General features: G+C 44.4%; 2 protein-coding genes across 7 annotated transcripts in view; both read right to left on the reverse strand.

The window, feature by feature from the left end:
• htt (huntingtin) overlaps nucleotides 1-14,270 on the reverse strand; it is a 33,021-nt gene extending 18,751 nt beyond the window's left edge. For 5 of the 6 annotated variants that reach the window (XM_080520911.1, XM_080520908.1, XM_080520910.1 and 2 more), the window contains exons 1-30: nucleotides 13,943-14,270; nucleotides 12,212-12,295; nucleotides 11,913-12,033; nucleotides 11,714-11,773; nucleotides 11,217-11,296; nucleotides 10,969-11,107; nucleotides 10,726-10,867; nucleotides 10,413-10,591; nucleotides 10,123-10,327; nucleotides 9,768-9,815; nucleotides 9,444-9,521; nucleotides 8,924-9,318; nucleotides 6,397-6,538; nucleotides 5,352-5,467; nucleotides 5,142-5,253; nucleotides 4,870-5,007; nucleotides 4,264-4,422; nucleotides 4,077-4,174; nucleotides 3,855-3,994; nucleotides 3,648-3,711; nucleotides 3,395-3,495; nucleotides 3,102-3,248; nucleotides 2,903-3,023; nucleotides 2,676-2,821; nucleotides 2,392-2,573; nucleotides 2,076-2,293; nucleotides 1,857-1,983; nucleotides 1,637-1,761; nucleotides 1,436-1,546; nucleotides 1,188-1,265 (exon numbers count right to left, since the gene is read on the reverse strand). In XM_080520911.1, coding sequence (XP_080377037.1) covers nucleotides 1,188-1,265; nucleotides 1,436-1,546; nucleotides 1,637-1,761; nucleotides 1,857-1,983; nucleotides 2,076-2,293; nucleotides 2,392-2,573; nucleotides 2,676-2,821; nucleotides 2,903-3,023; nucleotides 3,102-3,248; nucleotides 3,395-3,495; nucleotides 3,648-3,711; nucleotides 3,855-3,994; nucleotides 4,077-4,174; nucleotides 4,264-4,422; nucleotides 4,870-5,007; nucleotides 5,142-5,253; nucleotides 5,352-5,467; nucleotides 6,397-6,538; nucleotides 8,924-9,318; nucleotides 9,444-9,521; nucleotides 9,768-9,815; nucleotides 10,123-10,327; nucleotides 10,413-10,591; nucleotides 10,726-10,867; nucleotides 10,969-11,107; nucleotides 11,217-11,296; nucleotides 11,714-11,773; nucleotides 11,913-12,033; nucleotides 12,212-12,295; nucleotides 13,943-14,040 — 3,954 coding nt within the window. In that variant the 5' untranslated portion in view covers nucleotides 14,041-14,270. The remainder of the gene's footprint in view (nucleotides 1-1,187; nucleotides 1,266-1,435; nucleotides 1,547-1,636; nucleotides 1,762-1,856; nucleotides 1,984-2,075; nucleotides 2,294-2,391; nucleotides 2,574-2,675; nucleotides 2,822-2,902; nucleotides 3,024-3,101; nucleotides 3,249-3,394; nucleotides 3,496-3,647; nucleotides 3,712-3,854; nucleotides 3,995-4,076; nucleotides 4,175-4,263; nucleotides 4,423-4,869; nucleotides 5,008-5,141; nucleotides 5,254-5,351; nucleotides 5,468-6,396; nucleotides 6,539-8,923; nucleotides 9,319-9,443; nucleotides 9,522-9,767; nucleotides 9,816-10,122; nucleotides 10,328-10,412; nucleotides 10,592-10,725; nucleotides 10,868-10,968; nucleotides 11,108-11,216; nucleotides 11,297-11,713; nucleotides 11,774-11,912; nucleotides 12,034-12,211; nucleotides 12,296-13,942) is intronic. The other variant, XM_080520909.1, reaches the window with a different exon arrangement.
• Nucleotides 14,271-19,431: 5,161 nt separating this feature from the next.
• Nucleotides 19,432-27,952, reverse strand: part of grk4 (G protein-coupled receptor kinase 4) — a gene marked incomplete at its 3' end in the record, with an annotated part of 26,522 nt that continues 18,001 nt past the window's right edge. Inside the window, exons 7-14 of the mRNA XM_080516186.1 lie at nucleotides 27,846-27,952; nucleotides 25,551-25,588; nucleotides 25,047-25,136; nucleotides 24,715-24,923; nucleotides 22,498-22,635; nucleotides 20,854-20,991; nucleotides 20,248-20,379; nucleotides 19,432-19,488 (exon numbers count right to left, since the gene is read on the reverse strand). The exon at nucleotides 27,846-27,952 is cut by the window's right edge and continues 84 nt beyond it. Of these exons, the coding sequence (XP_080372312.1) occupies nucleotides 19,432-19,488; nucleotides 20,248-20,379; nucleotides 20,854-20,991; nucleotides 22,498-22,635; nucleotides 24,715-24,923; nucleotides 25,047-25,136; nucleotides 25,551-25,588; nucleotides 27,846-27,952 (909 nt within the window). The remainder of the gene's footprint in view (nucleotides 19,489-20,247; nucleotides 20,380-20,853; nucleotides 20,992-22,497; nucleotides 22,636-24,714; nucleotides 24,924-25,046; nucleotides 25,137-25,550; nucleotides 25,589-27,845) is intronic.

The raw sequence follows: 27,952 nt of genomic DNA on the forward strand, positions 1-27,952 counted from the left end.
ACAGATTCTCCCTTTTTGACTGGGGAAAAAATCTTTAAAAGTGTGAATTTGAAAAGGAGGGCTGTGAGGTACACATTTTTTTCATTTAAACCGTCACAGAAAATTAAAAGATCCGATGAAGCCTGCATGGAAACACTACAGCAATAAAAACAACTGTCCAACACAGAAATCTGACTTCAAAAATTTGGTAAGAAGTACAATGTAGATGCTGGTAAATCAATGCCGCAAAGAAATGTGTAAAAAAAAATCTGCTAATATAAATAATATGTTCCCAAACCTCAATGAACTGCTTGCATTGTTGTTTTGCCCTGTAAATCCCCCAGGCGGGAAATAATGTCATTGATGCCAACGTTGCCTCCAGTATAAACTGTAAATGTCCACCTGAAGACCATCAGCTATTACGAGTGTATGTGTTTATTAACTTGAATGAAACTATTTGCTCAAGCTGTTTAAGAAAAGCACGGGTAAAAAGTAATCCATGTTTTGTAGAGGGAGAAACTTGGAAGTTTTCATTGCTGCTTCGCATAGAGTTGAAATGTGAAGCATCAAGAGAAAGAATGCTTCTGTTCTGCGTCCACAATGATAAAGTCAAAACAAATGTGTGGAAGCCAAACCAGAAGCCACAAAGACTTTCAGAGCAAAACAGAGTTTTTGCTCGTTTCCTGAACAGCTTAGCATCTAAGCGGGCACTGGTATGAAAGGGAAACTCAATATGGCGACAGAACAGGACACCCACAGCGCAGCTGGAAAACAATCCATTCTCTCAAAGGGATCGCATCACAATTTCCCCTCTTATGGCTTTGACTTCCCAAAAATGAGTATTTTTGAGAAATGTTATTCTGTCCTCAATGCACGCCACTTGTGTTGCTGAGATGATACTGTACATTTCAGCTGCGTCTCGATAGGCTGCTGGGAGCAGAAGAACTTCCAACATATGACGACATCATGCGTCTCCCGTCGACTTCGGGGCGTCGATCATGATACACGCTGGCAAAAATGAATACTGAATGTATGGGACCATCGCACAGGGAACCCGATAGCTCTACAGGCCCTGTCGGCAGGAACCAGCCTCGCTCTGTGTGGAGTCACGGCGGTATCGGCACACTGCTCAGTGCAAAAACCATAAAGACCACCACACACGCATATACAAAGTGACAGGAGGCGGCAGGAACACACAGATTACTGACCTGTTGAACGCAAACCGTTGCCATCGTAGGCTCTCTGGAGAAACAGGACTTGAGGTAGCCGAGTATTTCCTCCACACACTGAAAAACAGAGGTTTCTTAGGTTCCTTTTCAGGTTAAACGCAAGCTAACTTTCCCTAGTAGTGACATAAAAATAACTTCCACCCATCAGCTTGTTAAATGATTGCAAGTTCATCTTCGATAGTTGCAGTTTTTATCCAATGTTTATAGCGGAGACGAGCTACGTTTACCTTGCTGATGTCATGCAGTGTTGCCAGCTCCAGCAGCTGACACACCACATCTAGAGTGGACCGCAGGAAACTTCCAAACTTCTCCTGCTGGCCGTGGAGGTCCAGAGTCACCTGCGGGTTAAAGAGCAACTGTTTGCCGGAATGCTCCAAGCAGAAGCAAACGTCGTTCAATACGTTCGTTAACAGGATAAAAGCTGTGACCTTGTAATTGGCGTGCGTCGCCTTGAGCACGTCGTAGAGCTTCAGGTAGGGTGGCAGGTGGTAAAAGCTTCCCAGAGTGCTGGATTTGTTTACAGCCGCTGATCCCGTGCCGTCGCTCGGTCTGCCTGCTCGCACCAGAGCGGGAAAAAGCGCATCTTAATAACTAGCCCCACTGAAGCGGCGTTAAAACCTGCCGCGACTCGGCGAGGTGTGCTCGTACCTGTGTTGACCTCATTACTCTTCTTTGGGCTCATCGGGGCGGCGCCCGGCTCGGCGGCGTCCTTCTCTTTGCCTTTCCGGCGTATTGGGCTGAGGGACGGCGTGTTACTCAAAGATGGAAGAGCAGCCTGAAAGGTGGGAACAGAACACTCGGCTCTCAATAACGGTCTTCAGAAGGAGAATGGCAGTCGCAAAGTGGCACACGGAACACGGGTCTCGCCTTCACCGCCGGTCCCGGCGGTGTGTCGTCCAGGACGTGCGCGCAGATGTTGAGGACCTTCAGCAGATGGGAGAAGAGTTGTTCCACCATGCCCACCAGGGAGCGCTCGGACAGCGCGGCCCAGGGTTCCTCCATCTTACTGGGGCCGGCGGTGGTGTTCCCGCTGCTGGCTTCCTCCTCTCCGGCCCAGGGGTTGCGCATGCATTTCGGAGCCACAGCTAGGAGAATGATTACAAGAGCAGCTTCTTTTTAACAACTAGGCCTTTTTCTTTCAGGATAAAACTGAAGGTGGTTTTTTTTTTTTTTTTTAACCTACCAGCAAGCAGGTTACCCGAAAGCAACAGTGCATCTTGATGTGAAGAGAGATCGAGCGGGAACCAGGCAGAGGAGAGCAGAGAGAGCACCATGTTGGCCATCCCCACAGTCAGAGTCCTGCGCTCCGTGTCTGGAGCCGACGAGGTGGCTGATGAAGTGGGAGCACTGCCGGGCTGTGACAAACTGCACCACACACAAAGAACAAACAGCCTTTATAAAGTGATAAAAGAAAGCTAAAACAAAACAAAAAAAATGACTGGAATGGTCTACAAAGATAAGACAAACCTGAGGGTCCTGCCCCTGCTGCGGTTAAGACTAGAACGGGAGGAAAAGCAGCTGCTGGAGCTCACGTAGCCACAGTGCCAGCCTGTGCTCCAAGTGCCCACTGGGAAGTTTGTAGCCAGAAGACACAAAGCCTCACAGCAGCCAAACTGCAGAGTGAGAGAGAATTATTTAGATTTCATATACCAGACCCCGCTGAAGAAAATGAAAATTTCATGTTGAAGGCTTACAGTCAGTGCTCTGGAGGTAGAGGAGGTGAAAGCGTGGGAGACGGCAGTTACAACCCTGGACAGGTTGTTCTCCATAGTCACATCAGATACAGAGGTGGAGAAGTTGTAGCCCCTGTACATTCTGGAAACCAGGACAAGTGTCAGAGCACTGGAAACCTGTTTTAATCTCCGGCTGAAGCTGAACCGGAGCCCGTTTTACCTTGTGATTGTGCTGACTGTGAACTGGGAGGGAGGCTGCGTCTCGTGCATGAGCAGCTGCAGGTAGACTGAACTCTGGTCCCGGGCGATCGCCACCACTGGGTCTACCTGGCCCTGGTCGCAGTCATAGAACAATCTGGGAACCAGTCTTATCGACAAAAAAAAAGCACAGAAATAAGTCATAATTAGAGGATGTAAGGAAAATGGAACAAACATTCAATTGAGCAGAAGCCAGCCAAGAGTGCAGGCCCATTTGTAAATACCTCATGATACAGTATGTTGAGAGATAAATACCTGCTGACAGCGGATGCAGCCACATGTCTCACTCTGGGATCATCATCTCCCAACAGATGGATAACAACGTCGTGCAGGACCCTGTCTTGTAGTCGAAGACACTGAAAACAAGCAATGTGATATTAATTCAGAGTCAAAACCTTAACGCTCATAACCTGAGATAACAAACCTGTCATGGGTATTTGCAAGATTAGAAAAAACATTTAGAACATCACTTTTGCAGAGCAATGAACACAAAGAGTGCAGAACTTACCCTGGTGTAGTGATGATCACCTTTGTGTAACACATCAGTTTTCCTCTCCAAGAAATTAACTAATCTACAACACAGGAAAGAGAAAAGAAAAATGTAACTTAAGTTATTTCAAGTTATGTTGCATTTTTATGGATCTATTCACTGGATTAGAGAAACGTCGACCAGGTTATAGGACACTGTAATGTTGAGATATTAACTCAATCGTACCGGAAGTCTAACTCAGCCAGGGTTTCTAAGAGTTCGGTCCGAACGAGCCAATAGGAAGAATCCTTGAGAGCGAACAGGTTGATCACCAGCTGCAGGCCGAGCTCACTCAGGGTGCTGCTGCACACCGTCATGATGCAGTGCTGGAACAAACGAACGTCATTTCTCAGACTCAAAAACACAAAGAGCACACATTTCTGTCACACTCGTCTCTCTGGTCCTTACCCTCACTGCAGAACAAGCCATCTTGCAGGTGACAGAAGATTCGTCTTTCAGAGTCTTCTGGAGCAAAGGCACCAAGTCCACCAGGGACAGAGGGTTACCTGAAGAGCAGAGACGCAGGTGATAGAAACACAAACTCATCCCACAACACCAGAACCACACACCCACACCCACACACACACACACAAACCTGTTGCGCTTTGCACACTGGCCAGCCAAGTGTGTATGTTGAAACGTGTTTTTGTGAGTGCAGCCTGTATGATGGCTCCACAGAGGATGGCCGTGGCCCCCCTGATCTGAGGGTCGCCATGCTCCATTAGTCCCAGAACGTCACTGATATACTGCTGCTCTGCAAGCGGACAGAAGGGGAGTGTGTGGTCACAGACGGCTCTTTTCACACCAATACGTAACATTTTGTAATTTCCATCCAGTGAAATAATGTAGGACAGTTAAAATGCAATAATCCTTTGCTGCTGTACAAAGATTAAGCTTAACATCGATGTGCACATTCACAGTTCACTGCCACTCTTTAACATTGGCTCCAACAAGATCACCCATAAAAACCATATGCATTATTGGGCTAAACGTTTTACACACCTATATCACAATAGAGTTAACGATACGTCATGAATTGTTCTCCTTATTAAGATGTTTTTAATTCCCGCTAGAATTTGGATTGTTTGGGATCAAATTTCTTTTAATTGTGACCCTTTCTTAGCATTTGGCCAACATGCATGTACCATTTAACAAGTGTTATTAAAACCAATCTGGCTTTAGGTTTCTGTGATATTCTTACCATCCACTGGAATGCCATCCAGCGGCTCCAGGTAGAGAGAATTGAAGAAGGCTTCAGGGTGCAGCGCCGCAGCGGCTCCGACACAGCTGACTGCTAAAGCCTTCACACTCACTCGCACCTCTTTGTCCGGAATCAAACCTGGAGGAACAAAGCAGCCTTAACTACCTTTGACCGGACAAAAATCAGACTCCAAAAGTTCTATTCTATCCTTGAAGGCTGTTGGCGGAAATTATCTCTCCATTTATTTTTGAGCAGAGTCAACAGCCGCTGACCGTTTTTCTGTCCGGTCAGCAGAAAGGAAGCAGCGAGAAGCCGGACGCAGTGAACCAGTGGCTCCACCTCCTGGTCAGTGTAGTGTCCAATCGCACCTTTGATCCGTGACGGCTGATATGCGGAGGACATAATGGAATCACTTCTACCACATACTCCAATCTCAACTCTCGTTGGAAATAAAAGCAGCTCGTGTGTGGACGCAACGTTACCTTGTTATCCGGTTCCGGTTCAGTGAGTTCATCCTTTGGTATGAAGCGGTCCACGCTGCTGTCGGAGCCCTGCCGGTTGTGACCCCGACTTTCGAAAAGGTGTGGTTTGCTCAAAGCTGCAGAAGGCAGAAAAAAATGTAACCTTTATATAAGGCACTTGGCAAAATATTGAGAAATTGAACGTTCAATCCCAGTGTGATCAAACTACATTTAAAGACCGGTAATCAACACTTTTGCATCCTTTACATCTAAGAAGATCTGCTTCGATGAAAATAAGCAAAACTCCGAATAAAACTCCAGAAATTCAGCAATTTTTAGAATACGAATTTCAATAGTTTTTCTATTGGCTTTCTATAAAAGATTACTTACTGCAGAGTACAAATTCGCTACTATATAACTTAATATTTGCAAAGACTTAGAACATTTTTAATGCAGTTATAGTCTGAAAACTATCAAATCTATTCAATACATTGATGTTTGAGAAATTAACCAGATCCTCTAACTTTAGGAGAGTTAAGCTCCATCAAGGCAAAAAGGGCACAAAAAAAAAAATATTACCATTTTTATTATTCATTCATTTGTGACTAATCAGTTGAAATAAATGCAGAAGTTATGATCACTTGCCTCATAAAACATTAACATCTGACAGGGGACTATAGCAGTGAAGTCAAACCAGCTTCAGGTAAACTAACCTACTGCATAGAAACCCTTTTGTTTCCGTGAATAAATCTAGTGCAGTTTTCTGAAACCCTACAATCAATAATTTGACATATTTTAAAAAAGTACTTTATCAAAAAGTTTAAGAAAGAGCCTGTTGCTTCCCGACTGTTTCTGCACGTTTTCACCAACTCATCCAGTCAGTATGAATTGGAGTCTGATCCACTTTGGTAGCTTTAAACGGTTGTTCTGTTTTGAGTGTCCTTGTTGTGTTAGATCTACTTCTTCGCCATTTTGGCTGCTTCCTTCGGTGGTCACCACGAATGACCATCAGGCTCACTCTCACTCTGCCCCCTGCTATACATACGGATCGTGTCTCCACACACACCCAGTGCTGACTGCAGGAATGGTTCAGGTGGTTCCTCCTGCGAGGAAGACGATGCTGCCGCCGCCGCCGCTGCTTCATCTTCTTCATCCTGTAGTGTTCCAATCTGCATCCCGGAGTATTGACTCTCACTGCCATCCAGCACCTAATCAACACGCAGACATGCATAAAAAAACAAAAAAAAAACAACACCATGTGAATGTCGAAGAAAAGGTGCAGCATGCAGCAACATGCAAACGATGTTGAAAGTCATTGAGTTTGACTTGCTGAAGGACAAGGACAGAACACAACAGATTACCGATACCGCAAGTCAACATTCCCTAAAGAAATGTCTACTCAATCATGCTCGGGTCCACACAAGTAACAGCAAATCAACTGCAAACAGGAAACGGCACAGGCTTGAGAAACTCCACGTTTGTTTGGCCACGATCCAGAGGAAGAGCAAGCTTTTGATCCAATCAGCTTTTAAAGGACACATACTTTATAATTGATATACAATTAAGAAGCATGTGATTTTACGATAAACTCGGCTGATGTCAAGGTGTTCTCCCATCAAGAGTCATCAAGGGAATACTCTTGAAAAAGTAAATGCAATTCGTATTATTCTGTTTGGCTTCTGCTGGAACAAAAGCCCGTCACAGCCTGTCCAAATGGCAGAGGGACGGAAAACAACTGAAGAATAGTTTGTCTTCATGCCTCTAAAATTGACTAACGACAAGCCAGTCACAAGGGGGACCAGGGCGGCTTGTTTATACAAAAAGTCCTTCAAAAATAACGTAATTTTTGGAAAGGAATCACACTAAACAGGGAAAGTAAGGAGGGAAATAGTGTCTCGTCACTGACAACAAGAGGGAAAACAAGGTAACAAGCCAGGAAATGTGTGTGCATCATGAGCGGAGACCAGCGAGCAAACAGAAAGAGAGAGGAAGCCAAACGTTCAGAGACAAGCAAGCCGATTCTGTTCCACTCAGAGCGTCCCATTGTCTGACCTGATCACTAGCGCTAGAGGAGGAGGTGGCATAGAAGGAGGCAGAGGATGAGAATGAGAGAGAAGACGAGGAGGAGGAAGCGGTGTAGACGGACGAGTCGCTGTCGATGGCGTCGGGACCCTCGGTAGAGGTCGGTGAGGGTGGGGACGGCTCGGTCGCCGACGGCAACGCAGTGCGCGACTGTGACGGAGCGAGGAGAAGGACGGAGGAGAGGGGGGCGAGATCATAGAGGCAGAACTGTTAGAACGGACAAACTGCAGCGTCCTCTGGGAGTCAAGTCCCGGCAACCTCCAAATCACTCACTGTGACGTGTAACTGCATGTTTAAGATACTGGATGTTAAACGGAAAAGTGCAGGAGTTGTGGGATGTAATTCAATGTTTAATCACACTTTTCCTCAGGTGGGATCGGCCGCAGCCTCGGTGACGACCGCTCGAATAAAGCAGGTGTTGGTAAGCTTGAATAAAGTCATTTCAACTTGCACTGTAGCATTAACCTTTCAAGCGTCAGTATTTACGGTAGTTTTACTTCAGTAGTGGAGCACAGCAGTACTGTAGACTTTCTCAGCTTTCATGGCTGATGTCCGTCCTGCTTCAACTCGACTTTGTCTCACTTTTATAATGAAACAGGACAAATATGAGTCCCTGCACATCAAAACATTAACCCGCTGCTTTCTCACCCACAGTGCAATAGTTATTTGTATTCATAATAGTGTTGTTAAGGATCGTTTCTTCTTGTATCATGTGTCTAAATTATGAACAATGTGATTCCCTGCACACGAAAAGAGCCAGATGTGAAATTCAAGTTGTCACATTGCCGATTTCGCAGAGTAACAACTTGAATTTAAAGCAAATAAAGTAAAAGCGGCAGCAACAAACTCACAAGCTGATGTGACACTGTACTTGGAACTCATGCAATTTCTGACTAACTAATGCACAAAACTAGGAAGTTCCAAAGGATTCACATACTTTTTAATTACACTGTCAGAGTTTGAATCCAAAAAATTTAAAAGTTCATGATTCAAGTGTTACCGTTTGCAGAGCTGCTTTGTAGGCTAATTGTAGCTTAAATGTTTGAAGGATAGAAAGTTTTTTTGAGTTTATTCATAACGTGTTTCATAAAGTCCTCAAAATCCAAGGTGCTGTAGGGCTGATTAAAACAACTGGGTGACTTCCATTCATAAACAACTTCATGATTCTCTTCAAGAAGCACAAAGTGTTGGATATTTGATTTTCTGAATGTTATGAAATCACTTTGGTGAAACCACCTTGCAGTAAGTGAACATTATTGTGTATAATCACCAGTGAAACGAGCCGAGGTTTGTAAAGACAAATAAGACATTTCCAACAAGATCCTTCGAGAAAAGGCATGAAAAACTACTGTGGCGGTTTTCCCCAACGCTGCACAAAGGACTTAAAGCGAGGACCGTATCAGGAGGGACTCAGGGTTCAAAGTGAATTATATCATCACATGGTGATTAGATCTCTCACTGTCTGGGGAAGCACTCGGCCTCAGATCACGATATATCTCAGCCACACTGACCAGTTCTGCCACGTCTGAGGGCGTGACGGCCGAGTCGGGACCCTCGGTGGTGGTCTGGGAGTCGTCGCTGGGTGGGAGGGAGCGGTCGTTAGTGCCCAGCAGTGCGACGCCTTCTCCCAGCGGCCCTCCCTCCGGGGTGGCGTTCTCCGGTGTGGTGTAGTCCGCCGTCTCTGGAGTGACGTTGGCGCCCCCGCTGGAGCTTTGACTCAGCATCTCCTCCTCGTTGTCGTTGGGGGACTCGGGCGTGCCGGACGCAGGCGTCCCGCCTCCGCCCTGCTCGGAGGACGCGCTGAGGTCCACGGAGTCACCGGGCTGCAGGGTGTGCTGGGAGGAGCGCGGCTGCTCCGTGATGATGTCCACCTGAGCTGCAGAGGAGCCGTCTGCACCGACGGAGGCTTGAAGGAACGGAAACACACAAATGGGACCGTTGTTCAGATTTTCAATCTTTATTAAAGAGAGTTGGCAAGACTGTGACAGACAATCATGACTTTAGATGTGCCTCAAAGAGCGTGCGTCTCACCTGCGAAGGCACCAGTAGTGACCTCTGTCCTCTCAGGGTCATCTTCCAGCCCATCCTCCTCCCCAGAAAGGATTTTACCTGGGAAAAACAGAGTTATTGTCAAAGAGGAGCAGTGACATTGAATCCGAGGTGAATAGTTGAGAGCAATTTGCTTAGAATTGAGTGCAGAAAGAGATACGTTTCACATAAACATATTTTAAATGTCCCACAGAGTGGAAGTTGACATTAAAGCCACTGTCTGAGGTGACTCAGGTGAAAGTAAAGTTGCCAGGAAACCTCAGAAAGCAGGTAGAGGTGAGCAGAGGAAATAAATAGACCAGTCACCTCTCTGTTTCCTGAGAAGCAGCGGACTGCAGGAAGACCCTCCCCCCGCTGCAAATGGCAGGAAAACAGGAAGCAGAGACAGGAGGTGAGGAGCAGAGAAGCAGCAAAAAGCTGAGAGGGACTTTCAGGTTACAGATATTTTGTTTAGAGACAATAGCGAAAGTGAGACAGCAAAGAAAAAAGCCACAAAGCAACTGTGGGAGAAAAAAAAAAAAGAAATAAGAGCCAACACAGCTTTCTGGCAAGTTCAGTTAAGGGTGAAAGAATATTAAGCTTCCCGAAGCCGATACCACTGTGTCCCAAGCCAAGTGAAAAGGTGGCACAGCGGATTGCCCTGATTGATTAACGTGATTACCGATGAACTCGAGGATGCTGCCGGAGCGTGCGCGGCTCTCCGTGTCCTGGCGAAACACGGCGGCGTGTGAAATGCTGCCGGCGGTGATGAGCATGTGCAGGAGCTCTGGCGGGGGCGTCCGGAACACCTGCTGCAGCAGCTCCAGAGAGGCCGTGACCACATTGTGATCCCAGTGCTGCGTGTAGTGTAGGGTCAGCTCGTACACCTTCAAACACACGCAGGGGAGGAGCTTAACAATCAAGGATCTGCAGGGAGACGCGTCGGCTCGCTTTCTGTGGCCCCACTGTCACCTGGAGCAGCTGCTCGGGTGTTGGCTGCACGTCCGCCTCTTTTCTCATGACTCCAAAGCTTCCTTTGAGGCTGGTGGTGTTGACCTGCTGCTGCAGCAGAGGCATTAGGTAGCGGAGAGTCAACAGCACCCCCAGAATTAGATGGCTGGGATGCTCCTCATCAACTGGAACCACCAGACCTGCAGAAGCACATTCAAATGACACATTTACAGTGTGCAAGCTGAGAAATGAGCCGGAGTTGGCTAAAATGGGCACACGTGTGAACTATAAAACGGAAAGCAGCTCCACAGAAGGACTTTCTCGAAGGACCTACCCAGCAGGACATTGAGGAGCCAGGTGTAGAAGTAGCTGCTGCGTCTGGAGTGTTGACACACAGTGACGGCCGAGCTGGCCGCCGTCCGTCTGATGGTGGGCGAGCTGGACTTCAGGTTGGCTACAAATGACTTCAGCAGCACCTGGAGAGGAAAGTGGTCACTCTCTGCATAAACATTGTCAAAGAGGCGGTCTCGCCTGCAGTCCAATCTTATCCTGCTACTGCATTCACGGGGCTGCGTACCTTGATCTCGCCGTCATTGGCAAAGTGCCCCAAGGCCGTCATGATCTTGGGCATCGCTGCGGCGAGAGTCTCCTGCACCGTCTCCTCCTGTCGCTTGGTGATTCTGGTGAGGCACGGCAACAGGTTGACCAGATAGGGCCTGCAACACAAACACAGAAAGTGAGCAGAGAAAATTGCTTCAACCATCATCAAACAAAGCTCATTTCAAAATTGCAGCTTCGCGAGTTTGAACCCGGGAGGATTTTCACCTGCATTTCTGCGGTCTGATGAGGTGGGCGAGCTCAGCAAACCTCCACAGCGCCGCCCTCAAGCTCCGAGAGGCACCGTTCTACACAAGCACAGAGGCCAAGCTCAACTTAAAAATACTTTGTGTGAATGAAGTACGTTCCAAGACACTGCACAGTATTTAAGACCACTCCCCTACTATATGATCCACTATGGGCAAGAGTGTGGCCTGGAAACAACGTCCCAGAAGCGGCGGATGTATATTTAAAGCTAACACTTGCTCTCAATTTAAGTGCGCACTGCTTTTGTTCAAGCAAGTTTCTACTTTAAGCATTTCTAAGTAAAATTCCTCCTTTACAGTGACTGGGAGGAAAAGATGAAAAGTAGTACATGATAGCCACAGCAATAATGACAATCTTCTGTACAAATTTAATTTAATGTATTTTATGATACATTTACAGTGGTTTTGGAATGCAAAAGTTGATAATAAAGTAATTTCCATGATAACTGTTATAGTTACCTTTTTTATTTCTTTATACAGTTCCAGCTGCAGTCGAGGCAAGTTAGAGTCCATCAGAGCCTAAATATAAAGAAACAGTTGTTTTGATATATAATCATCACAATCATTTTTCTACACATCTGACTGCATGAAAAATCCACTTGAAACGATGAATTTATCGAGGAGTTAGACGTAAACGAAGGGGAAGAGTTGCGCTCACTTTGATGATTTTGTTCAGGCACTCGTCGGCGACCATGCGGACGTCCGATTCACTGTCATCGCTGCAGAGCAGGAACATTTCCATGGCGATGCCAAGCAGTTTCTGAAACTCGGGGGACGTTCTGCTTTCAGAACCGTAGAGGAAAGTTTGGAAAATCTCATTACACATGAGCTGTGAACATTTTTTATTTTGACTTTTTCACAAACGACACCATCAGAAGCAAAAGCATCTATTAAAGTTTTCTTGGCTAGACCTGATCTACTGAGCCCTAACCCCTAAAACATACAGCCATGACTTACCTCAATGAATGAGCCACGATGTTTTCACATATCGTCAGGCAATGGGTCACCCTGTCCTTCTTTGTGGTCGCCTGCTCCTTTTTTCTGTGGAGGGAAAGCCGCAAAAAGCATTTTGACAGGTATAATATCTCTGCATGTAAACTGAATTAAATCTGACAAACGGCACAGTGGATGGCATACAGAACCCAAACTCAGCGTCACTCCTAAACACACTGCGACACAGTTAACCTCCACAAATGTCACGGAAAAGACGCAGACTAAAGAGAGCTATAGAGGACACGAGAAGTCTGGTTCAGTCCGACTCAAAATCAGCAATGTTTGAAACAAAATCTTTTTAAATGGTTTAGTTATCACTTTAGTTGAAACTTACAATATTTTAAACCCCATGCTCTCCATCACCATCTTTCCTAGAAATATAAGGCAAGAAAGAGTGTATGATCGGTCCATGAGCTCCATACTCCATTGAACATTAAAGAAAATGTAAACCAACACAGAGTGTTGTCCATATTTGAAGATCTAAAAGAGACAAATGATGTTTGATGTTTTCCCAATGCAAGTTGTGTAAAGTTGTGTAAATGTACTTTTTCCATCTGCATGAAAGTTAACCATAGTTAACATTTTATTACAGAGCAAAGCGATGATGTTTTATAAGCAAAAATGCATGACATATAGATCACGAAACATTGTCAGCATGTGTGCCAACCCTTCAAGTTAGTGTTTTAGCCGACATAAATACAAATACGAATGCATGTGGCTCCCTGAGTAAAATCCTTTTAGAATTTGAAGTTTTATTAGGCTCTTGGATGTGAGAATGACCCAGGTTCTATGTATAGATGGCATGTTCTCCTGTTCTCCTGAGTTTTCCTCAGGTACTTCAACTCATATTATGAATTACTATTACCAATGGGAATGGATTGAGATAGGGGTGGGATGTGTAAGAGGAGCAGGGCTGTCATTATTATTAAGAGTATATATTGTTGAAGAAGCATAATACTGATGGCCATCGCATCCATCCATCCATCTTAATCCTTCACAGGGGTACTTGGTGGGGCTGGACCTGATCCCAGATGACTACGGCCACAGGTATTTTACACCCTGGACAGCTCAGTCCATCAACACAGGAAAACACACCAAATGGCAATTTAAAGCAACAAAAAACCATAAATGCACGTTTTAGGACTGTAAGACTTTTGTGTTTTTAAACAGGAAGTCCAGAACTGACTTAGCTTGGCTTATACCAATGAGGAAAACCCAAACAAAGTTAAGACATGAATCAGATTGCAGTGCGCGTGTCCATGAAACCACATTTTCTTCCCAAATATTCAAAAACTAGGTTGTTGGCAACTATTTAGCTATGACGTCAGTCCTGAAGCCCCGGTGTCAGTGGACCTGATTACAGATTGAAGCAGATATATTACACCTGTACAGGCCCCCACTTTAGCTTGGAGCCTCCACAGGTGATTATCGATCAGCGATCACTCATCTGATCGGATCCAAAAAGACAAGTAGCACCAAGATATCAATCCCTGCAACGTGGAGCCCCAGTGCCAGGCAACAAGTAGCTCGAGCGACTCAGAAGTTTAATTAAAGATATCAGGTATGCACTCGTTAGTAGCTCTCACATTAGCCTAACTAGCTTCCCTCTGCCTGTTAACCCTATCTGGGAGGTTGGCGCTGCTAATCAGCTAGGCTAAGTGCGTTAGCACGCCGTGCAGTTAAAGACCCACTTACTGCTTCTGGACCAGCTCCTCCGCGGTCGGCGGCCCCTGCTGCTGCTGGAATGACTTCAGAGACTCAAAGGCCTTCATCAGTTTCTCCATGGTGGCCATTTTACCAATCTACAATGAGCTAATATTTACTACGGGAGCTAACGAGCTAGCACAAGTTAACGTCAGCGCGCGGAGAGAGCAAGAGGTGCGTAGTGCGACGAGAGTGCGAACACTGCCCGCGACAGCTACCACCGGCTCCTCAGACGTCTTTTATTCCACCACAGTGTGGTTCGTAAATAACCCAAATGTTGGTCGATAATAAGCCATCTTTGATGCAGCGCTGCGTTCCCCTGACCAATCGCACCAGGAAGTTGGCATATGTGACAGCTTGCTCGAGAGAGGAGGAGCGTGACATCAATGACCAATCACAGAGCTGTTCTGGATTGAATGACGTGTAAAATAGCCAATGAGAGCCAGCATGCCCCCCGCCCCCATTGTTGTTATTGTTGCAGTCACGGGACCAGTGAAACAGATTGCAACACTGATTTTTTTTCCGCTCAACATTATAAAACTGTGTCTTTCATCAAATCTATCCATAATAAAACATTGGTTGGAAGTGCGGGAGAGGATGAGGGTGAAGGCAGAGAGAGCAAGTAAACCAAAAAAAAAAAAAAACTCACGTTGGAACACATGCTCGTCATCTAATATGGAAAATCCGTCAATTAGTGGCTGTTAAACTTATTCCGTATGACTATAATATTCTATTGATACTTTAGAATGGAAATGGTTTTTTGTCAGGTCTTTCACAATGTTTCAAAGATTAATTGTACACTTAAAAAAACCATACAATCTAAAAATGTCACCTGTTTAAAATATCAGAAATATTCTTTGGAATTTTTAAAAGCATTAAAATATTAACCATAGAGTAAACTCCAGGGTTGTCAAGCTAACTTCCCTAGCCCCTAAGAGCAGCTAATAGACAGAAAGAACAACCTTTCAATGAGGACATATAATTTGTACCTCAATATTTGTGCAAAGAAGTATAAAGTGGCCCAGTGGTAGAGTGATTAATGCTCTTGCCTCATATGTTGCTGGTTCAAGTCCAGGCTTTTTATCTGAAATGTGCATGTAACATGGGTTTCATTGGGATACGCCAGTTTTCTCCCAAGATCTAAGAAACATACTTTTAAGGTGAAGAGGTGATTTTAAATGACCTGCAAGCTAAAGGTGAGTGTATTTGCTCTGTGATGGACTGGTTACCTGTGCAGGATATACACTACCTTCACCCATAGCCGAGATTATCTTGTGTGCTCTGCGACCTCAAGTGAGCTATAGTGCAAAATAAGTGAAAATGGAAATCTGATCAGTCTTTCTCACATTATGCTGGTAAAAACCTGGCCGGTTCTAGAGATGCATCTTTGGACATTCACAGTAGCGCTGTCACACGCGCTTTAAGGCAGCTTGCTGAACTGAAACATTCATGCATTGCTGCCATCTAGTGTTTGATTACAATAGAAACCGCAGTTAGCGTGTTCTCTGCAATTTTCACCCTTTGCAATGTCATCATGCAGGCCTGATTGGATCCTCTTGTGGTCCAACTTTGACCCGCAGGCCAGATATTTCACCTCCCTGCTCCAAAGTGTTTAGTGATTTCCTTGGTCAATCACTTTTCTAGTCGTTTATGGTAATTGATTGCATTGAAAATGGGAATCATGAATATTTTATGTTTTATACCGAATAAACTATACAAATAGTGCCTGGCTTAAGAATCTTAACCTTCTTTTTCTATACAATAGAACAGAATAGCTTTTATCATGATTATATAACAGAATTGGAGAGCTGCTCCTCTCAGTGCAAATGAACAAGATGTCACAACTAAAAATAGTGCAATATGATAAATTATTATTATTGCAATAGGTTCCCAGTAGATGGTTAGCGTCATTTGTGATGTGCAAATATGTGTGTATCAATAAGAACTGGTCACGGAGTCTCCAGTCTGCTTGAGGGCAACAGGTCAAACAGGTGGAAACCAGGCCACGAGCTGACCTGGAGGAAGTTTTGTGCTCTGCTGAGGGTGAGCTGTGTACCGAATTATCCCCGTCTGAGAAAGATCCATTCACTCACAACAAATAACAGGACACAAATAAAGACACTAGAATAATTTTTTTTTTATACAAATGGCAGTGTATTATTTCATAATTACAAATGTCAGATATGGTACAACAACCAGTGATACAACTTGTACAAGAATTAACAATGACTGCAGTGGTTGAACGACATGACTGTACAGATACAAAAAAGAAAAACAAGAAAGAAAAGGAACAAAAAAAAAAAAAAAAAAAAAAGGAAAATCAAGACATCCCAGGCCCAGTTTGAATACCAATAATGAGTTTGTCATTCCTCCCGTCCTTGACTTATCATACCCATCTAAACAGGAGCAGAACCTCCCCGTTTGTGTTGTTGGATATCGCAAAAACCAAGACAGATCAGATGTCAAGAAAACTGAGAACATTCACGATTAAATGTTGAGCGTCACCTCGGTTTTGGGGAGGTAGTTTAGACTCACCACCAAACGCCTTTGGAAGAAGGCAAGAGACGAGGAATGCTTGTTATGTATTCAAACCAGGCCAACTCAGCTGGTCACCCTGCCATTCAGAAAGTTGTCCTCAGATACCAGTGAGATATGTTGGCACTCGCAGGTCATCATTTACATATACAAGGAACCTGAAGTATTACAAACCGATACATGCTTGAGTAATAAAAACATATGCATTATTTTAAAACAGGCATTACAATGCACTTAGTGCGGACATTCAAAACTGTTGAGCTGTTTAAAAGTTCCTCTATGCAAAGGAATTTTTCAGAATGGACGGAAGGTTTAAAAAAAAAAAAAAAGAAGAAAGGAGGAAAAAAAAGACAAGATGTTCGAAATTAAACTTGGTAATTGGCACATATAAAGGCTGTCAGTCTTTCTTGGATAAGTTCTTCAGATCACAAACAAGTCTAATTTAGTTAATGTTGCTTTTGGTATCACTGGCAAAAAAGTTAAAGACACTTCCTATAGTCATTGTCAATACACACCATAGTGCAATGAAACCAAACAGAATCTCTTCACTGCTGTTCAGGGTTGTAGAAAGAGCAAAGATCCTCAAAAACAACGACAGAGGCATGGGTGGCAAACACAGTTTAGTTTCCCTGTGGCGTGAATGTGTGTAAGAGCTTAGTTACATGTTTTAGAAATACAGAATTTACAAGATTTTTTTGAGGCTAAGGAGCTAAAAGGCTAAATTCTACATAGGCAAGCGAAATTAGCTTCAAAATGTGCCTGAGAGCAATTAAAGAAGGAAAAAACAAAAAGATAAAGACACTCTGAAACTGAAAAGACGATAAACCAGCAACGGCGAGATGCACACGTCTGATTACTAATAATGGAATGTGCGACTGGGGACAAAGCTGTAGAAAAAGACCACCTCTTTAATGTCGATTAGACTGGGGACTACATGCGTACCATTCTAAACACACCTGGTCTTCAACTATCAAAAACTAACTCACAAATGTTCCAGTCCCGGCATGATTTTACTACTGTACTGACAAAACTGCAGACGTTGCTCCTTTAAAAAAAAAAAAAAAGTATCAAAAACAAACTCTTCTTTTGAGTAAAGTAATTGCACAAAAGTAGAGCTAAGTTACTTGAATGCATTCGAATTAACAAAGCTGCATTAGCTTACAGTGTAATATACACGCACATAAAACCAACATGTCAGAGATGGGGGAGTGTGTGTGTGTGTGTGTGTGTGTGTGTGTGTGTATGGGTCTGTGTGTGTGGGTCTGTGGGGGGGTATTCACAGCATTAAAAACAAGTGACAGGGAGTAAACAGCAACTGCCTCGAAAGCTGAATTCAGTTGAAGGATTTCAAATGCTTCTGAAATGGAAGTGAGAGACAAAGTGAATGCGAGAACAGATGGAGGGTGTATCTGATGGCGATGGCTTCACTTGGAAGCCAACGCCTCTCCTACAATAAAAACAGAACAGATGCGGTTCTGGACGCTTGCACGGGTCCATTTGGCACGGTCTGTACAAGTCTCATTCCTCCGTGAGGACATACGGGATGTCAGTGGAGTAGCTGAAGGCGGGCGTCATTACAACCGACTAATCCCATCGCCATCACCACCACAGCTGGAGCCACAGGATCTAAACGCAGGTCATCTATCGCACCATCTCGGATCAAATGGGCTGAAGTTCAGAGGCTAATAGCTGCGGGCAGAGCGATCGATGGTTGTTAAGTGAGGCCTCCGTCAGCTGCGGGTCAGATCACCACTGTCCCACCGTCATCATCAGTCTTTTTCTCCCACTCATTCTGCAGTCCTCCACTCCGAGGCTATCTGGTTTGCCTAAACTATGGACAGCAAATTACTAAGAAATGTCGAGGGGAAAGGATTTCCTGCTCACACACTGAATAACTCGGAACATCTGGGCACCGTCAGTACAGAAAGTTAGAAGCCAAATACTAAAACTCGAAGCAGAAAGAGACGAAGACGGAGGAGAAAAAAAAAAAAAAGATAACTGACCAAAAATATTCTGCCTGAGTGAATAATGTAACAGACATTTACTTAACAGCTGTGTTCCCAGTGGAAACACTGATGGTTGAAGCCAAAATGTGGCTTCCACAGAAATGAAGAGTGTATCTTAATACATACTGACTCCGAGTCGTCTGTTAGATCTGAGCTGATACAGGCGCCTGAACACACACTTTACTACACTTTTCATCCAGTCTGGTGCAAACCTGCCTGACTGGGCTGAGGGGAGGAGAGGTCATTCACTCACACACACACACACACACACGCACGGATCGAAACTGGAACATACGAGGGAAGGTAAAGCAGCATGGCATCAACACAGCAATAACAGACTGGATCAATTCTCCTCTCCACCAGAATCATTTGGATCCACACGATTTATTCAGATCGGCCCGAGCCTCGACGAGGCCCGGGGTTCGTTCGGGATCAGGCGGAGCTGATGTGCTAAAACACGTCACATTGGCCAAATCAATGACACATAAAGCACATAAGAAACAAAAACAAAAGGCCTTTATGCTACATTGAGAAAAGTAAAAAGACTACAGGTACTGTGCTTCTTAAAGAAAAAAAACAAAACTCCCCAATACACACCATCCATACTCATTCCAAAGGAACATAAAAATGAAATAAAAATGTAATGTATGCATTCAAGTGGTACTTTTATGGCTTTTTGTACAATACAACCTTTAGTGAAAATATACATCTAGACATAAATTCAAGTACAAATGTACAAAATCTTTAAACTCATACTTTTTTCTTTAATTATAATACACTTTTAATACAGCTCATAAATACAGGTCAACATTCACTGAGTTCCTAACGTTTGCGCTCGATTGGAGTTTGTGGTGAAGTTCTGCTGCGGGGCGGGGGGGGGCATGGGGGAGGGGGGGTGTAGGGTTAGAGGGGGGGGGTGGGGTGGGGGGTGGGAGTGGTTTAAAGTCGTGAGGGCTCTTCGGGTTCGTCGTCACTGTAACCGCTCTTAAAGCACACCTGCGGAGAACCAAAAGTGAGCACATTTCCGAGGTTACAAACTATTTTTTAATACAAATTCAAACAGTAGTGTAGGTCCACCGCTGCAGATTATAAAAGTGAGGCAAAAAAAAACATCAGAATGCATTTAGCCAATTGCAAGCCATAACTATCACAGTTACCTTTTTGTTTGTGTTAATGTTAATCAACTTTACTTTACGACATGTAGTTTGGTTTATTAAGATTACTGCTGCAACTTAACGGTAATAATTAAAGGCGATTCTGAATGTAATGGCTGATAGATGGTGGTTTTCTATGCAGACATGTTTATGGGTTTGTGGTGGACACAAGTTGGGACTTGGATAAGAAAGGACAAATTCATAGTTTTTTAAATCAATGAAAGTTACACTTGGATTGACCGAAAATGTGTATTTAAAAACAAGCAGATTATAGGAGACCCCGCACACAACCAGAGGGTTAACACACAACGTTTTCGCGTGACAGCAAAGCTTTAGGAAAAAATAATCCCTTTTTATCAAACACAGGAAGGAAAGAAAAAAAAAATATTGAGAAAGGAGATTAACAAGAAAAAGTCCGGCCTTATTCCTACAAACTCAACCCAAATCAAATAAAACCAAGTGTTCAAATGTCATATTTCACTGGTTCACATGCTGAGTGTGGAAAAGGCCGGGAAACAAAGAGAGACGGAAGGAAAGTAGGAAAAGGGAAAGTACCTTAGCCCCCACCCCCTCGCACAGTTGCAGGAGCACTAGCACTTGCCTCTCTTCTGAACAGGCGGTAGAAGAAGCCTCTCTTTGGTGGAGGGTTAGGCCGGTTCACGTCCAGGTCGGAGCACAGCGTCCCGTCCGTCTCGTAGACGTTGATTTCTTTGAAGCACTCCATCTCGATCATCTGGGCGAGGAGGACAGAAAGCTCTTCAAAACTCTTAGAATATACATGAGGGTAAACATACAAAAACAAACACGCTGTTTTCAGATCTACTGTGTTTCGGCCTTGAGCAGCGGGCGAACAAGATCCAAGAGTGCTCTCATATTCAACACTGAGGGTATTTCTTAATATACTGTAGTTGTGTGTTTGGAGTTCTTTCCTCTGGTTCAAAGATGGTGTTTCTCTGATTAAAAGACGAATTTCATGTCCAAGTGGGTTTAACCAGCTTTAAATAATGCTACCAGGACAGGGACACATGTTTCATACTGCAAACGTTTCCAATGTTTTATACACAGTCCACAACCTTTTTTTTTTTAATGCAATTCATGAGCAGAAACGCTGCATTACAGCAACCAGAGCTACAACATGTTGCCCACAGGTATATCTGTGCTCTGCATCCGTCGCTGACATCATCTGCTCACGCAGAGTGTGCAGTACCTCGTTCTGCCAGGGGATGGAGACGCTGCCCGTGACAAACTTGTGGTAGAAGTCATCGTCTGTGGGGTCCAGGTTGACGCCTTTGACAGTGGAGAACTGCTCGATGTCCAGCACATCTTTACAATACACGGCTCGAGGCTGCCAGAGGACAGGCGAAGACAGAGAACGAGTGAGACACGAGGACATACATACAAATATTTAAAAAGAAAGCAATTAGATTGTGTGTTTTTGGATGCATTTATATACTCACTTTTTTAAAAAAAGTGCTTTTGATTATGCTCATAATTAGATTTCTTTTATGCAATTTCTGTATAAAAATAACAGAAGCCTTTTGTGAACTAACAAACAAATAATAGGTCTGCTCTTCTGACCAAACACGCGAGTCTTATGCTTATATTTTCTTTATACTATATCTAAAAAAAAAAAAAAAAAAACATACACAGAACTGTGTATGTGGAATTATTTCTCAAAACAACATCTTGTACTTTCCAATTGATTTATTTGTCACTTAAAATACAAAAATGTTAATTATGAGGTGAAAAGTCTGAATTAAAAAAAGTCACTAAATCGTACAATATTTAATTGTGGGCCAGAAGTGTGAGGGCCAAAGGCCAGAAAAGGGCCACGAGCCAGAAGTTTGAGACCCTAGCTTTATGTGTTTTGAAGGTATATATCTTACACGGTAACTGGAATCACGTCCAGTTGGAAATCCAATCAAAAGTATTAAAAAATTGTGAATGGGCTTCACCAACAGTATACAGTGCATTCTCTCTTCTTTAATTTATTTAAAAAAATAAAAACTACACAGAAAAAAGTTACATTTGTTTTCAAATACAAATCTGTTGAGACTAATAAGTCATATGCGCTGTACTACCCTTGTAAAAAACAGATTGTATTGTATCACAGTACAGGGGTTTTGTTAAAGGGGATTTTAAAAAGGGGCTAAAGCCCATTTAGAGAATTTCTAACTAGAAATGCAGGGAAATGTTGTAGGTTTGGTCACTTGGTTTGAGACATGATTTTATAATTGGGTTGTAACGAAGTACAGAAATGTCTTTTCATCAACAGCCCTGAGGTTGAAATTCTCAATTTATCTTCACGAGATCCCCATAAAAGGTGAACATTACTTGTTGTTTACTTAAGTTTTTTTTTTGGTACTTTTCCCACCTCTGGAGGCAAATCATGCAAAACAAACCTGAAATACTTAGAAATCAGATGTTTGACGTCCGTGGAGATCATACCTGAGGACTCGTAGCTGCTCTGTTTTTCTTCCATGTGGCCCTACTGACCCGAATATCCCGAAATAGAAAGGCAGATAACACTATCTACTTCCAACTATTGATTTAACCTCTCAGGTCGGTCACTCTCGCTCACTCGCTCTATTTACGACACTGGAAAAAGGCAACAGTTCTGGCTTTTTAATCCCCGCATATGAAAATACACTCTACATGTAGTGTGACTACCATCGTCTGAATGATCGCCATGAAGACGTGACAGCTGAAGTGACGCCACAGAAATGACCGGCTTACATCCGAGTGGCCCCGCTGACCACCAGGATCACGGGCTGTTTGTTTACTTGTGACAATGGTATTTCCTGTGTACATGCAGCCTGCTGCTGCTGCGAATCCGGTGTGTGGCTCTTACATCTGGGCTGAAGGGAGGGTCCAGCATGTTGGCCTCTAGCCGTTTGAAGTTGATGTTCCTGAAGATGGGGTGCTGCTTGACCTCGATGGCCCCGCGGCCCTGACAGCCCAGTCTCTCCTTGGGGTCCTTGGCCAGGAGCTGGGACGCGGCGGGGGGAAGAGGAGGAGAAGGTTTAAAGGCCCGCAATCTCGGGCAGATATTTTATTGCTTCGCATATTTGCCACTAGAAAGAGAACATTAAAGAAAGCCTCTGTTTAAGACCGCTCGTCTCGTCATAAATCACACGCAAAGTCTGGAAGAGGGGCTTCCCTTGATGTTGGAGAACTCCTGACAGCTTTATGACTAATCCATCTGGTTCCGTGTATACACTACACACACACACACACACACGTCCATATTTTGCATGTAATCCTCCTGACTTTATGTATCTGACCCCCACGTAATCTAATAAAGACCATACAAATCCGTACACTCTGAAGTTAATGCAACGCTATCATGGAGGGGCCTCACAAAGCATCTCTGTGAGGAGTTTGCAGTATTATTACCGCCACAGTCCTTCCAGCAGAGCGGGCTTTACCAAGTGGATGAGGGATGTTTGACAGCTAAGCTACTAGCAAACACTCTCACTGGCCCTGTTGTCACCCCGATGCCGACGGCTTTCACAATCAATAAACGGACGGCGAGTCACTTTCACCACATCTCACTCTCGCTTTTCAACTTCCCCACTTGCTTCTCCCGTCGTTGCACAACTCTTGGCCCAATTACGCCAGCATCCATGAAGATTTTCACTCTCACTTTTCTCCCTTTTTGACAACTCGCATCACTCATCTATTTCTGGCGGTGGTAATAGTCATTTCCCTGGCAGGGCAGCGGCACTGTCCCCCCCCCCCCCCCCCCCCCCCCCACATACACACACACACACATTCAGTCTTGATTCTTATTATCTTTTGAGCATTTCTCACTGAAACCTTTCTTCTCTCTGTTTCCCCAACTCCCCCTCTCTCTGGGGAGCCTTTAAATCTGCTGAACCGTGGGTCAAAATGTTCCACCACGTCACAAACACACACACACACACACACACACACACACAAAAACCCAACATCCCATCGCCTGCTGCTCAGGAAACTCAACGACGAACAGAGGAGCTGAAAGGGAGCCGACACAAACATTTCTTCTTAAACTGATCAAAAGCTTCCAATCGACAGTCAGAATGTTACAAGAAGGGTATGAATTAAGCCAAGGGTGCGTTTTAACAGTTTTAGGAAGCCGTTTTGCTTTTCATTTCAAAGACCTCTTCGACCTCAGACTGTGTCAACAAGCATTCATTCCAACGCAAACTCATCACGAAAGGTGCATCTTCGGTCAAAAAGTAACTGCAAATTGGCCGTAAATATTAAATGGACTGTAAGTGCCTTGCACAATTTAATGCTCGGGCATTTTAAGGGACGCATTAATGTTTTCAAGTGAAAATGCAAAATGTTTGTAACATTTTTGGTGTCCGTTTATACGCCAACGGTGCTCAAAGCCACTGAAAATGCAACTTTTGAAAACACCCCAACTCTGTCCTCGTGTAAACATGGGAAAAAAAAAACCCCAACTTTCTGAAAATGCTCATGCTCAGTCTCCGTGTCGATGGCGGAAACGCTGCCGATGCGCACCACGGCCATCGTATATAGTTCCTCTGCACATGCGCAAGTAGATGTACAATAACAATGATGGCGGCATCTCGAGTGTCGTGACTCCCATTCTATATTCTCCTGGGATTTGGTAGTTTTATAGTTCAGTCACCGGTAATGGCGATCTAATTTAGTCGTCTGCCCATACGAATGTCCGTGTGCTCACCATTGTGAATGTTTATGGCGTTTTCATTACAAAAACAAAGTTGTGGCTCTTCGTGAAAACAACATTGTTTTTGGCGTTTCTGCCACCTGCGTGTAAACGGACATCGTTTTCAAAGCATCGCTGTGTAAACACAAAACTTTTCTGAAATGAACAAAAAGAAGAGTGATGTTGTTTACTTGAATCGTCATAAAAATGTAGCCTCGATTTGCTTTACAACCATTCCCACACATACTCGCACACCAATGTCGACAGCTGCCTCGCAAGCTGCTCTCACAAAGCTGAGACGAGAAATTAAACTCCAGCCACCCAACAACTCCGCCTGGGATGAAGTGGGTGTAGCAGATGGAAAACTGTGGACCACCGTCGCCTCCTCACCTGTCTGCAGATGTCTTTCGCTTCCTCTGAGAACTTATCAGAGTATTCCTCCGGGTCTTCGCGCACTCGTCTGTCCACCTCTTCCCGTTTGACGCGCTCCTTGCGCTTGCGGAAAGGCGACTGGCCCTGGATCATCTCGAAGATCAGACACCCCAGCCCCCACCAGTCCGGGCTGAAGGTGTAGCTCTCGTTCTGGATCACCTCCGGAGCTGGACGAGGACAGGAGATTAGAGCGGTCATTGAACGGTATAAGCTCAAAACAAATATATGAAAAAAAGGCATAGCTGGGGGAAAAAGGCCATCAGAAGGCCGAACGGGATTAAAATTCTTACCCATGTATCCCACTGTGCCCACTCTCCCTCGTATCGTCTCTGCTTCGGGGATCTGAACAGCCAGGCCCAGGTCTGAAATCCGGATGTGTCCTGAACAAAACCAAAAAAAAATCAGCTGCATCAAGTACAAAGCCGAACACCCAGTTTAAGAAGTGCAAAGGTCAAAGCCATAGTCTTGACAATGGAAGGAGGAGGAATGTGAGAGTCGAGGAGATAAGTGCACGACATTCCTCCATTTCTAGATAAGACGGTGAACAAATGTTATGGCCATATGACTCAAGACGAGAGCGTGATGTGAAGAAGTTGAAGGGATGACTTTCTGGTTCGGGAAAGAAGGAAAGACATAGAGCTGCTTGTTGTACGTCAAATAAACAGCTTCCTTGTTTTGTGCAGCATGAGCTGCAGGTCGCAACAGAAATGTGCAGAACTCGTTGAATCCACTGGCCTGTGGACACACGTTAACCCACTGGCTTGATTACCAATGAAACAAGGTTTGGAACGTACCACGGTCATCCAGAAGGATGTTCTCCGGTTTCAGATCTCTGCAAAAGGACAAAAAAAAGCAAACACATGAGGGAGCAGCTACGATCCTGTGGTAAAAATAGAATCAGAGAACAAGGATCTACCAAGAAAAACAAAACAGTCCTGGGTAAATATTTATGCTCCTTTTCATTCTGTTGTCCTTCATTGCCCCAAACGTCTTCAGTCTCATGTAAATCATTGGGACGTTTAATCTGTACGTATATTTATTACAGTTATTTGTCTTTAAGTGTTTTATTGCACACAGTTAAATAAGACTTACTTCGCTTCGAAACGTCAGCACGTTTCTTTCATTTCAACCGCCTAAAACTCATTTTTATTGGAAAGTTTCAACTGAGTCGATCTTGATTGCTTTTGATCTTAAGTGAAGGGGAAAAGAAAAAGAAAAAAACTTGGCTATTTATTAAAATGGCTACAAAACCTAAGAGCTGTGGCACCCAGCAACGTGCCAACTGCGACCACAGTGCCAACTGTGGGACTTACCGTAACACATGTAAGGATCAAGGAACGCGCTCTGTGTTTATAAGTACACGGGCCATGTGTATGTGGGCGCGCGAGTCTTCTAAGAACACGGGTGTTTATGTTAGCATTACTCCGAGGCTCCACCGAGCCCGACAGGGGCAGTACACCTCAGAGAAACCAGTACATCATTAATCCAGTCACACTTCATCATCCGGGAGTTTTCTTGCCGCGTTCATCCCGCCGTCGCACTCCTGCAGAATAAATCTCCTCATAACAGCCTGGCCGGGACAAATAGTTGTACAGCCGACTTAGTTTATGGTTTGTTTCAAGCCTCTTCATTATCGCGGCCCGTCAGCGGCGGAGTTGTTCACGTCATCATTACATCCACAAAATGACTGGACTGGCAGTCAAAGCCAAAGCATCTTGGATCTGTAGCGTTCACCTATAACCTATAAAACTGGAGAGAGCATCCCATTTGACTTGTTTTTTGGGGAGGAGGGGACACACGTTTCTATTACTGCAGACCAAGTGTTGCTCCATGGAAGTGAACTAAAGCGACGGCGATACTGACGAGCGAAATCTCTGCTTCCTTCAGGTTTGGCCACAGATGATCATCTTCTACCGTTACACCAACCACCTTCTGAGGTCTTGCTCTTCTCCTCCTGCCTGGCAGCTCCCAACATCCTCTCCCTCTACTATATCCACACTCTCTCCTCGGCAAACCACCTCAACCTGACCTTTCTCTCTAAACGGCTCAGCCCACGCTGCGACTCTGATCTGTTCATCCTGATCACCTGCAGCTTCAGGCCAAAGGCAGAAGCAGGTTCAGCCCTAGTAGTATTTGAAATTTGGTCAGGGAGGTAAATTTGTCGCTTTTGCTGGAGAAGGCGTTTGTAAACTGTTGTAAATATCCAAGTTACATAGGGGGGGATAAATAGCGTATTTTCCCTCGTGTTCCAGATGTAATCCTGATCCAGCAGCTGCTGTTCCAATAATATCAGAATTTCTTCCTCAGCTCTGGCCGTCATGCTTTCAGCCCACAATTCTTTGTTTTGTTCATCACAGTAACCGTTTCTCCGCTTTTCCCCCCAGTCGCTTGCAAGTTTCTCAAACACTCTCGACTCTCTCTGCTCTCTTACAGTTTTATGATGCATCAACATTTAGTTTAAGTTTTGCGGGATGTCCTTTCGATATCAGGGAGTTTCTCTTGCAGTATAAACCGCAGAAATAGCCACACACGCACACACAAAAAAAGCGCAATTTACAGTACAGCGGCGGTGTCAAACATAACCGGCCTGCAAAAGGCTCCAATCCGGCCCAGCGACCCGCCAAGCAAATTGTAAATATTTCAAAGACATTGATTTTTCAAACACATTTCTTTGGGCATAGCACAACCCCGAGACCCGAGCTGAGACATCAGTGATGCTGTCATGAAGCAAGCTCCCTCGTTGCCATCAAGCTCGCCACAAAGTCCTGTCGTCAGGGTGAGTTTGTACTTTTCACTATATTTTCCACCAGAATGTTTCATTAAAATTGGCTTTATGTTGAGATTGCGGTCTTTTTCTGTCGTTTCTGACATTTCCATCACATATGTGCGACATCATAACAAAGACAAAATTGAAATCTTAAAGATTATTATGGCACTATATTACCGGTCTGGCCCATTTAAGATGAAATTGGACGGCACGTGGCCCCTGAAGTTAAAATGTGTTTGATACTTCTGGCATGAAAGGTGGCAGATTTCTGATTTCAGTTGGTTATTGGCTTGTCGCCGCAGTGAACTGATGTCTGCCTTACCTGTAGACTATTCTCTCACGGTGCAGGTCCTCAAGGCCACAGCAAATCTCAGCAGCATAGAAGATGGCCCGTTGCTCATCAAAACCAGAGTTGCCCATGTTGTAGAT

This window comes from Blennius ocellaris (genome assembly GCF_963422515.1).
Source record: "Blennius ocellaris genome assembly, chromosome: 3".
Taxonomy (NCBI): Eukaryota; Metazoa; Chordata; class Actinopteri; order Blenniiformes; family Blenniidae; genus Blennius; species Blennius ocellaris.